The following is a 14,380-nucleotide window of genomic DNA, read 5'->3' as shown; positions in this document are numbered from 1 at the left end:
GCTCCGGGTTCCGTCAATCTGTTCACAGGCTGGCTCTGTTAGAGATGTCTGAGGGCACATCAACGATATAAAACCCCTTCATCATTAAATCCCCTCAACATCACCAGGGAAACCTCACCCCAAACACATGGGGGCTCCAAACTTTAACTTAATAAATGGCATAAACTGCAGGAAAAAATGAATTTTTTTTACTTTTGATTCATTTTCTGTCTCTCACACTTTTGCTGTTGTCATTTGTCATGTGATCTGGTTGTTGTTTTCTGGGTGTTGCATTTCCGCAGGAGGAGGGTGAATATTGCAACTCTCACGATAAATCTTTCTCACTCAGAATTAGTGAACAAATCCCCAAGAAATTTACAATTAGAGACTGTTATAAATCTCATCATCAAGAAACTACTTATGAAATAACGCTGGACGGCCAGCTGGTGGCGCCGTCCAAGGAGTATAAATACTCGGGCGTTGGCCCCAGCTTACCAGGGACATTTTGTAAGACAAGGAACTAGTGAAGTACAACTAGACCTCCATGTTCTGAAACAAGTTGATTAAAGCCTTGCTTTATACTCAAACCAAGTGTGTAGTGAGTTTTATTACGTCAGAGACTGAAGGAAAATATTAGACAATGAGTGACAGGGACTCCATGCAGAAAGGCAGGTGGGGCCATCTGAGGTCTGCGAGGACCGTCCTTAGGTCACAGGTCCTTCACTTCGAGCTGTATCACAGAGTAAGGACTGTCTTCCTTTCTTGTGTCCAGGAGCTCTGGTCTATATAAAGCGGTTTCGTAGAGTTTGGCGTAAGTATCAACGAGGCGACTGCTTTGCTGACCAGGGTGATCCCTTGCCTGAAATCAAGAAAACATTGTTGTCCCAGCTCTATTACAGCATGTGGAAATGCCCAGGATTCAGCTACACCTATTGGGGGCGTAATTGGCTGAGGGATAGGAGGCAGAGAGCAATAGTGAACAGATGTTTTTCTAACTGGAGAGAAGTATGCAGTGGCATCCCCCAGGGGTTGATATTAGGACCATTGCTTTTCTTGTTATGTAGAAACGACCTGGAGTGGGAGGGAGTACAATTTCAAAGTTTGCAGATGATACAAAACTTGGAATGTATTAAATAGTGAACAGGATAGTAGCAGACTTCAGGAGGACACAGACTGGTGAAATGGGCAGACACATGGCAGATACAATTTAATGCGGCTAAGTGTAATAGGGAGAAACAACAATGGACAGGCAGGATAATCTCAATGGTCCTATTTCGAGGGGGGTGCAAGAGCAGAGGGACCTGGGGGTGCATATTCACAAATCTTTGAAGGTGGCAGGGCAAGTCGATAAGGTGGTTAAGCAAGTGTATGGGGTACTAGGCTTTGTAAATAGGGGCACTGAATACAAAAACAAGGAAATTACGCTAAACCTTTATAAAACACTGGTTAGGCCTCAGCTGGAATATTGTGTACAATTCTGGGCAACACACTTTAGAAATGATGTCGAGGCCTTGGAGAGGGGGCAGAGCAGGTTTATCAGGATGATACCAGGGATGAGGGACTTCAGTTATGTGGAAGAGACTGGAGAATCTGAGGTTGTTCTCCTTAGAGCAGAGAAGGTTAAGGGGAGATTTAATAGAGATGTTCAAAATAATGAGGGGTTTTGATAGAGTAAGTGGGGAGAACCTGTTTCCTCTCACACACTGACTTCCTGTCTTTGGCTCTCTCACATGCACAGACTTGGAGATTTGCAACAAACGGTCCTTAACTCTGAGCAGCAGTGGTTTGGGGGATTTCTACAGCAAGATACTGAAAAAGTATTTTTAATTATATGTCTTGTAAGTTTTTGCAAAGTGCTGATTTTTTTGATACTGGATAGAAAGCTCTCAGTAACATCCTTACCAAATATAGACCAGCCTGGTCACAAACACCAACTGCTCAGTAGGCAATGCTAACTAAAGCAGCCTGGTGTCCCTCAGTGAATCTCTGCTATTCACCCACAAGGATGGTTAATGCCTCAGATATGAGCTGAATCGCGAATTACTGTTATTTTACTGGGAGATGTTAGGGGCACCAGGGAGAGTGAGGTGAGGGAGGGAGTGGGGCTTTATCGGAGGGTGTCCGCCTGCTCTCTCAAGCCTGCTAGTGCTCAGTCACAGCGTGGCACTGGCCCATTGGCCAGGAGAATGCGTCCTATCTGCACCGGCTCACTGTGTTCAGGAGCAGAGAATGGGAACATACCTCTGCAGGTGTTCAGGGGCAGAGAATGGGAACATACCTCTGCAGGTGTTCAGGAGCAGAGAATGGGAACATACCTCTGTAGGTGTTCAGGAGCAGAGAATGGGAACATACCTCTGCAGGTGTTCAGGAGCAGAGAATGGGAACATACCTCTGCAGGTGTTCAGGGGCAGAGAATGGGAACATACCTCTGTAGGTGTTCAGGAGCAGAGAGTGGGAACATACCTCTGTAGGTGTTCAGGAGCAGAGAATGGGAACATACCTCTGCAGGTGTTCAGGGGCAGAGAATGGGAACATACCTCTGTAGGTGTTCAGGAGCAGAGAATGGGAACATACCTCTGCAGGTGTTCAGGAGCAGAGAATGGGAACATACCTCTGCAGGTGTTCAGGAGCAGAGAATGGGAACATACCTCTGTAGGTGTTCAGGAGCAGAGAATGGGAACATACCTCTGCAGGTGTTCAGGGGCAGAGAATGGGAACATACCTCTGCAGGTGTTCAGGAGCAGAGAATGGGAACATACCTCTGTAGGTGTTCAGGAGCAGAGAATGGGAACATACCTCTGCAGGTGTTCAGGAGCAGAGAATGGGAACATACCTCTGCAGGTGTTCAGGAGCAGAGAATGGGAACATACCTCTGCAGGTGTTCAGGAGCAGAGAATGGGAACATACCTCTGCAGGTGTTCAGGAGCAGAGAATGGGAACATACCTCTGTAGGTGTTCAGGAGCAGAGAATGGGAACATACCTCTGCAGGTGTTCAGGAGCAGAGAATGGGAACATACCTCTGCAGGTGTTCAGGAGCAGAGAATGGGAACATACCTCTGTAGGTGTTCAGGAGCAGAGAATGGGAACATACCTCTGCAGGTGAGCCACGTGGAAGCCTCTGTAGGTTGTCTGAAAAACAAGATCCACCTTTAGAACATTGATTTTTTTTCATTAAAAATATCAGGTCAGCACTTGATTCACTTGCAGAGTTTGAATCGGCCGACATTTATTCTCTGAAAGTATCTGGAAAGACACCCAGGTGAATTTCCGCAGTGATTCTTGTTGAGTCTGAGTGTCCCAGATATGCTTATTCTAAATCACTGGACACAGACAACAAGAATAACTTAAACAGGTCTTTACTAATCGAAGGTCAGGGCTGAACTGCTTAGCAAATTACTACACAGAGTTTATATACTGGTGTGGTCACCACCGGTACTACAATATACAGTAGCCAAGAGAAAGTAGTCCATCTCTTAAGGTAGTCTCTTAAGGTGGTACAGGTTACATACACCACAATTCCTCCCTTTTTAGCTTAACAGTGTACATCCCAATTTAAACATAACATGGATAACATATATACAACTTCATGCAAAACTGTTCAAAGATTCAGTCTCTGAGGAGGCCTCCTGATCCGAGTTGGATAACGCCTTTCAGGGGTCTCTGATTCTCGTTGCTGGGGTGACTCATCTAGTTGATCTCTTATGGGTTGGACATCATCAGATACATTGGCGTCTGAAGTAGATGCTTCAGGTTCACTAACTTCTTCCACTGGTGTCTCTGTCGTAGTCATGGGTTCGACCCTTGTTCTCGATTCTACAAGTTGGTCAGCATGACGTCGTATTACGTTTTCACCAATATCTACCGTGTACATCAGGGGTCCTTGTCTGGCACGAATTGTTCCAGATTGCCATTTCTCATTCTTATAGTCCCGGGCTAACACTGGTTGTCCTATTTCGAAACTCCGAGTGGTCTTGTTATTTATATGCTGGAACTGTTTGTTTTCGACTTCCCTCCGCACATTTGGTTTTAACAAGTCCAACCTGGACCACAACCTCCTGTTATAGAACATCATGGCAGGGCTTTGATTTGTCACTGCATGAGTGGCGTTTCGATATGCCATTAGGAAATTGTCCACCTTGTGTTGTAGTGGAATCTGGTCTTCGCTCATGGCCTTTATCGCCTTTTTGAACGTTTGTACAAATCTCTCGGCCAACCCATTTGTAGCCGGATGATATGGGGCAGAGGTATAATGTTTCACCCCATTCTTCTTCATGAATTTCTGGAATTCTTCTGACACGAACTGCGGTCCGTTGTCTGAACATATTTGTTCTGGCAATCCATTTCTTGCGAATATCGTTCTTAGAACTGCGATCGTCTTTTCCGAGGTAGTGGTCGCCACCTTAATCACTTCTGGCCATTTAGAATGTGCGTCTACCGCAATTAAAAACATGGAGTCCATGAAAGGACCAGCAAAGTCAATATGTACACGCTGCCATGGGGTTGAAGGCCATTCCCATGGATGCAGCGGTGCAATTGGAGGTGTATTTTGAACTTTTTGGCACCCTGAGCAGCTTTTAGTCAGATCCTCTATTTGTTGGTCGATATCTGGCCACCACACATAAGCCCTAGCAAGGCTTTTCATCTTGACTCCCCCCAGATGACCTTCATGCAGTTCCTTTAGAACTCTCTCCCTTAATTTAGGAGGAATAATCACCCTTGTTCCATACATCAATGTTCCTTGACAGACGGACAGCTGTTCTCGTCTGGCTGAGAATGCCGGTAACAGTGGTTCACCATGAGCTGGCCATCCCTTCACTGTCAATTCGTAGACCCGAGACAGTGTCGGGTCGTTCCTGGTTTCTCTCTCAATACTTGCATTGGTGACTGGTAAACATTCGATGATGGTCGAGTGAAATAACTCAACAGGGTCAACTGTCGGTGCCTCTTCCGCTGTAGGTAGTGGCAAGCGCGACAGCCCATCAGCGTTACCATGTTGCTTTGTACCTTTGAATTCGATCTGATATTGATGTGCCCCTAGGAAAAGGGACCATCTCTGGAGCCTCTGCGCTGTCATCACCGAAACACCCTTCTTAGGGTTAAAAATGGAAACCAACGGCTGGTGGTCTGTCAGCAGCGTAAACTTTTGCCCTTGCAGGTAATGATTAAATTTTTTTACTCCCCACACAAGGCTGAGAGCCTCCCTATCTATCTGAGCATAGTTGCGCTCAGCGGAGGTCAATGATCTGGATGCGAATGCGACTGGTCTTTCCAAGCCATTTGGCAACTTATGTGAGAGCACTGCCCCAATACCATATGGAGAAGCATCACAAGCTAAACGAATAGGCAGCGTTGGGTTAAAGTGAGCCAACACTTCCTTAGAGGTGATCAATGCCTTGCTTTTGTGAAAGGCCCGCTTACAATCCTCGCTCCACTTCCATGGCACTCCCTTCTGCAAAAGAGCGTTCAGCGGGTGTAGCACCGTGGATAAATTTGGCAGAAACTTATGGTAATAGTTAATCAACCCTAGGAACGACCTCAACTGGGATACATTTTCCGGAGCGGGAGCCTTCACAACAGCTTCGATCTTGTCAGGTGACTTGTGAAGCCCCTCCTGGTCAATGACGTGACCACAGTACGAGATTTGCTTCTGAAAGAACTCACATTTCTGGCGATTAACTCGAAGTCCATATTCTTTCAATCTGGTGAGCACCTGTTCCAAATTTGCAAGGTGTTCCTCATCATCATCTCCTGTAATCAGAATGTCGTCCAGGTAGCATTGTGTGCCTGGAATTCCCTGTAATACCTGCTCCATGGCCCTTTGCCAAATCGCTGGAGCCGATGCCACTCCAAAAACTAGTCTATTATACCGATATAAGCCCTTATGCGTGTTGATCGTGAGATACTGGCGTGACGCTTCATCAACTTCCATCTGTAAGTACGCCTGCGCCAGGTCTATCTTGGTGAAGTGTTTCCCGCCAGACAACGAAGCGAAGATATCCTCAATCCGTGGAAGCGGATATTGCACCGTGTGAAGCACCGGATTAACAGTGATCTTGAAATCGCCACAGATGCGAACCTTCCCCGGTTCCCCCGGCTTGTTACTCGATGAACGCTTCATGACGGGAACAATGGGCGTGGCCCATTCACTCCAGTCCACCTTTGACAGTACTCCGGAACGTTCTAGTCCTTCCAGCTCAGCTTCCACAGCAGGTCGTATCGCATAAGGTACCGGTCTAGCTTTGAAAAATTTCGGGTTTGCATGTTCTTCAACCTTGATGTTTGCCGTAATTCCTTTCAGTGTACCCAGTCCCTGCTGGAACACCTCTTTCGCATCGTCCAATATTCTGGACAGTCGTTTAGGTTTGACATCGTCCTTTTTACCGGAATCTACTGTTAGTGCTTTTAAGGAATGCCAGTCCATATTTATTCTCCTGATCCATTCCCGTCCCAGTAGTGGTGGACCTCCCTCAGGTAACACATATAAGTCCATTCCTCGGCTTTCTTTACCCTTGTGGACCACCTTTACCTTTATCTTTCCAATGGGGTATACTCTTTGCCCCGTGTATGTTTTCAATACAATCTCCGTATCCCTTAGGGGAATGTGTGGAAATAACCTTTTGTAATCTTGCTTATTCATGACCGTCAATGCCGATCCAGTGTCCAATTTCATCTTCACTTGGACTCCTGCTATCTGAAGTGTGACCCAGATAGTTTGGTGGTCTGCTGTGTTACCCACATTATGTATTCTTAGACAACACAGTTCCTTACTGCTGGAGTCTGAATCCGTCTTCTGTTCATCCGAACTGTTCTCTGTCACCTTGTGTACCTTTTTGCACTTTTCCTGCGGTGACTTTTTGTTGCTGGTCTTCTTTCCTGACCGGCATACTTTAGCTATGTGACCGAGCTTGCCACATTTTCTGCATTCCTGATTTTTGAACCAGCACTGGTTCTGATCATGTGTTGTCCTTCCGCAACGATAACACTTTACTGCACCCAATGCCATTTGATTGGTGCTGAGTTCCGATGACCTTAGCTGCATTTCCGCGGTGCCTCTTGCCGCGGCCTCATGTGATGCTGCAATGGTGACAGCTTTATCAAGCGTAAGGTCCTTTTCTTCTAGCAGTCGCTTTTGTGTTCCTTCTTTTAATAATCCACACACGAATTTATCTCTCAGAGCATCTGCTAGTCCTGTACCAAACTGACAGTACTTTGATAGCTTGCGCAGTTCAATTAAGAATTCAGCGTTGCTTTCCTCTTTCAGCTGCGTTCTTCTGTAAAATTTAAATCGTTCCGCTATCAGCAGCGGCGTGGGGTTTAAATGTTCTTGCAGGATAGTAACAATATTCGCGAAAGTCTGATCCGTCGGTTTATCTGGTGTTACAAGGTGCCTCAATAACCCGTACGTCTTCGCGCCCATTGAGTTTAATAAGGTTAGTGCTTTCTTATCATCTGGTACCTCATTTACTGTACAATAAACTTCAATGCGTTCTACATACGTGGCCCAATCTTCAACATCGCTATCAAAAGCAGTGATGTTACCGTGTTTAGGCATCCTTGAGAGTTTCTTTAAATATTTTATTTTTCCAAAATGGCGGCTTCCCGCGCTTGTCTTCTTCCCCCGCCTACTAAAATGGCGGCTTCCCGCGCTTGGCGGCTTTTCCCGCGCTTGTCTTCTTCCCCCGCCGACTACAATGGCGGCTTCCCGCGCTTGTCTTCTTCCCCCGCTGGCTACAATGGCGATGACCGCGCTGTTGCCGTTCTCGCCTCCCAGCGGTTCTTAATTTCCCCGACGCTGCTTTTGCTCCCCCGCGGTTCTCGTGGGCATTAACGCTTCCCTCGTTGCTGCGCCTCTCAGCCCCGATTGCAGCCCGGCCCTTTACACTGGCTGTGGTCGAGTTCTCCGCGGTTCTCGTGGCATTAATGCTGCCCTTGTCGCTGCGCCTCTCGGCCCCGGTTGCAGCCCGGCCCTTTTCACCGGCTGCGGTCGAGTTCTCCGCCCTTTTTCCTCCGATTTCCCTCCCCTTCTCCACTGACAACGCGGCCGACTTTCTGCCCGTGTCGCTAGATCGGCTTACCCACCACCGTGGTAGAAGGATGATCACTGCCTGTCGCTGATGGAGGACTTCGTGGTCAGTAATTTCAACCCGGGTTCTCGATGCCTCCCGTGCGATGCGGTGCTCAGCAGGATGATGAGGGCGGATGCCTCTTCTCGACGCCCGTTCTGAGGACGAAGCTGCCTTGGATGCAAAACTGCCGCAGGGTAAGATCGGACTCGTCGCCACTGTTGAGTCTGAGTGTCCCAGATATGCTTATTCTAAATCACTGGACACAGACAACAAGAATAACTTAAACAGGTCTTTACTAATCGAAGGTCAGGGCTGAACTGCTTAGCAAATTACTACACAGAGTTTATATACCGGTGTGGTCACCACCGGTACTACAATATACAGTAGCCAAGAGAAAGTAGTCCATCTCTTAAGGTCGTCTCTTAAGGTGGTACAGGTTACATACACCACAATTCTCCCGCCCGTTCACCTGTAATTTCTAGGGTTTCCACCGCTTTTCCACTAAAGTTACAAGCCAGAGAATCCCCTCCCTGCGGAAACTCACCCAATCCTGCATAAATCTCTCATTTCTCTGTCTTTCTGATTATGTTTCCCTTTCCCCCTCGAGTCTCTCTGTTTCTCTCCCTAGAGGGCTAGGAATTAGCCTCACGCGGTGGCGCTAACCAGGCGGTATGGAATCGGCCGCACGTTATACGCAGCGCCTGATATTCAGTTCCATTGCAGTGAATGGGCGGCCGATCCGATAGCACCTGCTTTGCCCCATCTGCCCAAGACGAATTTCTAGGCCATTTTCATCCCATTATTCTCTGCAAGGAGTTAAATTGATTGGCGCCAATTGCAAAACAGCGGAGAGCGAATCGGCAATCTATTGACGTCAAAGAAAAGGCCGGGTAAAGCAAGCTGCCAATTCTCTCTCAGCCAGTTTAACCAATTTCACCCCGTCTCGCCCCTCTCCGTGTCTGTTTGTCTCTATCCCTTTCTGCTTGTTGTCTTTCTCTGCCTTTTCTCTTTCTCTATCCCCTTTCTGTTTCCCCTTTTTCTATCCCTTCTTTTTCTGTCTCATCTGTCTCTGTGTCCCTCTCTGTCCCTTCGCTCTCCGTTTTTCTGTCCTTTCTTGCCCGTATCTATTCTGTCTCTCAATAAGAGTCAATGTGACTCTTGCTGTCTCTCAATCAGGGAGGTGATTGTTTCCCATCAGCCCTCAGCAGGGATCCAATAGTCATCTGGGGTCTCAGACACCGACCCACGTCCGACCTTCCGCGGTGACACAGAGGTAGGGCCTTTATACTTCCTCATGGTCGACATTTCAAAGTCCCTCCGCGGTCTGTAACTGTGGGGACTCTGCAAGTTAGTTAACATTTATTCTCGGGATATGGGCATTGCTGGCAAAACTGGCATTTATTGCCCATCCCTAGTTGCCCTGAGAAGGCCTTCTTCTTGAGTGACTTACTCGGCCACTTCAGGGGTAGCCAAGAGTCAAACACATTGGAGTGGGACTGGAGTCACACACAGGCCCAGACCGGGTAAGGACGGCGGCATCCGTGAAGCAGTTGGGTTATTACGACAATCCGACAGCTTCACACTCACTTTCACTGATCCCAGCATCTTATTTGCAAATTTTTAAATTGAATTCAAATTCTCAAACTGCCTATGGTGGGATTTGAACGCTTGTTCTCTGGATTCCTAGTCCAGAAACAGAACCACGACACGACCATACTAGAAAGTGTGTAAAACAACTTACTGACCGTGATGGTGCTGTCCCATCCTTCGTTCTCATTTAAGCATTCTCTGAAAACCAAAGAGAAACTTTAATTTGGATCTACAGTCGTTCCAGCTGGTCACTCCCCCAGGAATGGGTTGTATTTTGCCCCATTTTTGCTCCTCTCCGTGTAGTGCTGCTGGGTCCCTGTCCCTGCCTCTGGGGGCTGGGCTGATCATTCTTCATCGTCACTGGGCCAATACCCGGGAATTCCCAACCTGATCTCACCCAGATGCTACAACTGGCCTCAGCAGCACTGGTGGAGGGAGGATAATGTTAATTGTATTCAGGGGGAGGCTCTTCATTGGGGACGCTCTTGTGTCCATATATATGGGAGCAGGCTCAGGAAGGAGGCAAGCCTCCCTTGGGGTGCACGATATGTCATGTGTGTCTCTGTAAATAAAGGCTTGTAAGCGACTGAAAACTAGGCTCGAGTAGTCAATCCTTCACCACCTGGCTATCCGACTCCCACAGGGAACTCTCAGGCAGTGGCCCCTCTCCATAATCGCTACTCAGTGACTCGTGCTGGAAAGTCAACCTAGGTGACTGTGGGAGGGCAACAAGATCAGGCTGGTGTGTGCTGGCCCTGCTCGTCCAACAGCCGACCAATACTCGCAGTTCAGACTCATGTGTAAACAATCACTACTTGGGCAAGGCACCTGTGACCGGTACCGCTGGGATCCACATCCCGGCAACCAGCTGGTGAGGAGCATAAACGCTGGTGAGGTGCATAAACGCTGGTGAGGAGCAGTTGGGCCGAATGGCCTGTTTCTTGTGACGTACATTTTATGTAATTCTGTGTGAGAGGAGAGAAGCTACACTGGCAGAACAGAAGAGGGGGAAAATGGGAAGAATCCCGACCTTACCGTCCTTCATCCTGCCTTTCAATGACTCTTACTAAAAAGAGAAAGAGAGGGGGAGAGGGTATTAGAACTGTGCACTACATAAAGTACATACACGAGTCACACAGGCATTGCATGGCCTCCCTTTACCTTCCACTCAGGTGGGTTTGGCCATTTTGCCACTATCTCATGTGGTTGAAGAATAATCACTGTCACCCACAGCCCCCGGGGTACAGCCCAACGAGCTCTCATTGCCTTTTACATAGAAACATGGAAACATAGAAGATTGGAGCAAGAGTAGGCCATTCGGCCCCTTGAGCCTGCTCCACCATTCAATGAGATCATGGCTGATCATCCAAATTCAGTACCCGGCCCCTGCCTTCTCCCCATACCCCTTGATCCTTTTAGTCCAGTTCCCTCCTCTTCCCACCCCACTGACTGGTTCCACCGCTGCTAGCAAGTGCTCAGCATCGACCCAGTGCTGAGATTTGGCCAGGTGTTTGACCATGAGAAGGGCATCCAAGCTAAGCCGAGTCTGGTCCTCTCGCAATGTCATCACCAAAAATAAAGGCGAGCAGCGGCCAGGGTTTATACCAGAGACATGATCTGAACAACCTGCAGGAAGCATTGTCCTGTGTCTATGGGAAGATGTCAACATATTGGAAGAAAATTTCAGACTCAGGCAAGAGTGAGACACGTGACATTTGAGAGAGATTACTCAGGGAACCAGCAAATGTCAGTATGTTCAGGAGAAGAGGAGCGAAGATTAAAGGGGAAAAGGTGCAGTGAAGAGTGAGGGCAAAGGTTATGCCGAGGGCGTGCGGTCTGAAATGACCTGAAGCACCTGCTTGGTCAGTGCCCCATGCTGCACTGCATCCTGGGTATTCTAATGCTCGCTGTAGGTAATGTTTAGCTTTTCCCAAGAGATGGATTTTTCCCCCTCACCTTTCTTGGATAAACAGAAGCACAAACTGAAACCCAGGAGGAAGAGAATCAGAAGGACGGCACTGCAGATCCCTGTTATGGCCAGACCGCTGTACTTGGGAGCAGCTTCTAGACAGGGGACAAGAAGAAACAGGTTCAGTGTGAGACTGGGGAATTCCATTGGCCCTCAGATATATAATATAATATAATATAATATATGTGTGTATCTCAGCCTTTAAACCCTTACACATGGTGTCAGCTAATCACTACCCCAATTGGCCACCTCTTCTCGCTACTCTATTTTTAAATGTGGAGATGTCTTGCACTGTCGGCCCCGTGGCCTTACCCAGGCTTCTCAAGAGTTCTTACAGTGCAGGACCTGACACTAAAGTATATCAAACTGTGCAGTTCCTTAGAGAGAGATTCTACACAAACATTTAGGAATAAGCAACGCACTTATTAGTTCACTGGTGCCTTGCCCAAGTGGCTATTCTTTATGTATGAGTCAATGGGCTGTTCAACCATGAGGGGATATCACAGCCTGATCGCGACGACTCCTGATGCCCACACACAACATTTGTCAGCGCCATCTGCTGGACAAGAATCAGGACAACCTCCCCGAGCTACATTTGGAACTCGGTCCTGATGCAGGAGGAACGTGATCAGTTTCTGAATCGGACAGTTGATTGTGGGAAGGAAAGGATTCTTCCAAACCCGCCACCTCCACTGCCTCGAAGGACGAGGGTAGCAGGCACATGGGAACACCACCCCCTGCAAGTTCCCCTCCGAGTCTCACACCGAAGCTCAAGGAACGGCACCTCATTTTCCGATTAGGCACTTTACAGCCTTCTGGACTCAACATTGAGTTCAACAATTTCCGATCATAACCTCGGCCTCCATTTATTTGGGTGGCAGCTGTTGATGATTCTGCTAACTGGCCTGTAATTGCTTGGTTTATCCCTTCCTCCCTTTTTGAACAATGGTACAACGTTAGCAGTCCTCCAGTCCTCTGGCACCACACCTATAGCCAGGGAGGATTGGAAAATGATGGTCAGAGCCTCCGCAATTTCCTCCCTTGCTTCTTTTAATAGCCTCGGATATATTTAATCTGGCCCTGGCGATTTATCTACTTTCAAGGATGCTAAACCCCTTAATACTTCCTCTCTTACTATGTTTATCCCGTCCAATATTTCATTATCTTCCTCCTTAACTTCAACGTCGCCATCGTCCCCTCTTTTGTGAATACAGCTGCAAAGTATTCATTAAGAACCTTCCCCACATCCTCCGCCTCCACACGTAGATCACCATTTTGGTCCCTGATAGGCCCTACTCTTTCCTTAGTTATCCTCTTGCTCTTTATGTAATTATAAAAGATCTTTGGGTTTTCTTTGATTTTTCTTGCCAGTATTTGTTCATGCCCTCTTTTTGCTTTCCTAATTTCCTTTTTAATTTCACTTTCTATACTCATCTAGGCTTTCTGCAGTATTTAGCTCACTCTATCTGATATAGGCTTCCCTTTTCTACCTTATCGTACTCTGAATGCACCTTGCCATCCAGGGGGCACTAAATTGAAACGTTAACTTGGTTTCTCTCTCCACAGATGCTGCCTGACCTGCTGAGTATTTCCAGCATTTTCTGTTTTTATTACAGCAAACCTTATGTCCAGCTAGTGTAATGATCACTGAATGCTTCCAAATTAGGTGTAAGCTAGAGTGAGATAGATGCATAGAACGTCAGTGCTGTCAAGTTACTCATTTCTATTTTGCATCCACTGGCTCACCTCTCAGTCGGACATACACTGCCACTGGCTCACCTCTCAGTCGGACATACACTGCCACTGGCTCACCTCTCAGTCGGACATACACTGCCACTGGCTCACCTCTCAGTCGGACATACACTGCCACTGGCTCACCTCTCAGTCGGACATACACTGCCACTGGCTCACCTCTCAGTCGGACATACACTGCCACTGGCTCACCTCTCAGTCGGACATACACTACCACTGGCTCACCTCTCAGTCGGACATACACTGCCACTGGCTCACCTCTCAGTCGGACATACACTGCCACTGGCTCACCTCTCAGTCGGACATACACTGCCACTGGCTCACCTCTCAATCGGACATACACTGCCACGGGCTCACCTCTCAATCGGACATACACTGCCACTGGCTCACCTCTCAGTCGGACATACACTGCCACTGGCTCACCTCTCAGTCGGACATACACTGCCACTGGCTCACCTCTCAGTCGGACATACACTGCCACTGGCTCACCTCTCAGTCGGACATACACTGCCACTGGCTCACCTCTCAGTCGGACATACACTGCCACTGGCTCACCTCTCAGTCAGACATACACTGCCACTGGCTCACCTCTCAGTCGGACTTACACTGCCACTGTCTCACCTCTCGGTCGGACATACACTGCCACTGTCTCACCTCTCAGTCGGACATACACTGCCACTGGCTCACCTCTCAGTCGGACATACACTGCCACTGGCTCACCTCTCAGTCGGACATACACTGCCACGGGCTCACTCAGGTTGGACCTTTCATTTGTCGCTGCCTCGTTTACACAGCTGTAGTTTCCCTGATTCGACGCGGTCAGTCCTTCAATCCCCAAATTTCCATAATTTGCTTCTCCCTGGATGGTTTTGAGAAAGTCTCCATCTTTGTAAAAATGAAACTTGATGCTTTCACTTAGAGGAATGCAGGCAAGGAAAATCGAGTCTCCTTCGGTACAGTTAGCACACGATGAGAAAATCAGAGGCTTTGGTAGAATTTCTGCAGTAAACAGGAACCCGGTTA

The 14,380-nt window shown here is 47.9% G+C and overlaps 1 protein-coding gene across 1 annotated transcript in view; it reads right to left on the bottom strand.

The window, feature by feature from the left end:
• Positions 1-90: 90 nt before the first annotated feature.
• Positions 91-14,380, bottom strand: part of LOC147099673 (uncharacterized) — a gene marked incomplete at its 5' end in the record, with an annotated part of 14,291 nt that continues 1 nt past the window's right edge. The window contains 6 exons of the mRNA XM_085969218.1: positions 91-838; positions 3,072-3,109; positions 9,788-9,834; positions 10,672-10,702; positions 11,593-11,700; positions 14,078-14,380. The exon at positions 14,078-14,380 is cut by the window's right edge and continues 1 nt beyond it. Coding sequence (XP_085825344.1) covers positions 689-838; positions 3,072-3,109; positions 9,788-9,834; positions 10,672-10,702; positions 11,593-11,700; positions 14,078-14,380 — 677 coding nt within the window. The remainder of the gene's footprint in view (positions 839-3,071; positions 3,110-9,787; positions 9,835-10,671; positions 10,703-11,592; positions 11,701-14,077) is intronic.

The sequence above is a fragment of the Somniosus microcephalus genome, chromosome 28 (genome assembly GCF_052327205.1).
Source record: "Somniosus microcephalus isolate GS21.2 chromosome 28, FLI_Smic_1.0, whole genome shotgun sequence".
NCBI lineage: Eukaryota > Metazoa > Chordata > Chondrichthyes > Squaliformes > Somniosidae > Somniosus > Somniosus microcephalus.
This window is presented reverse-complemented; position numbering and strand designations above follow the sequence as displayed.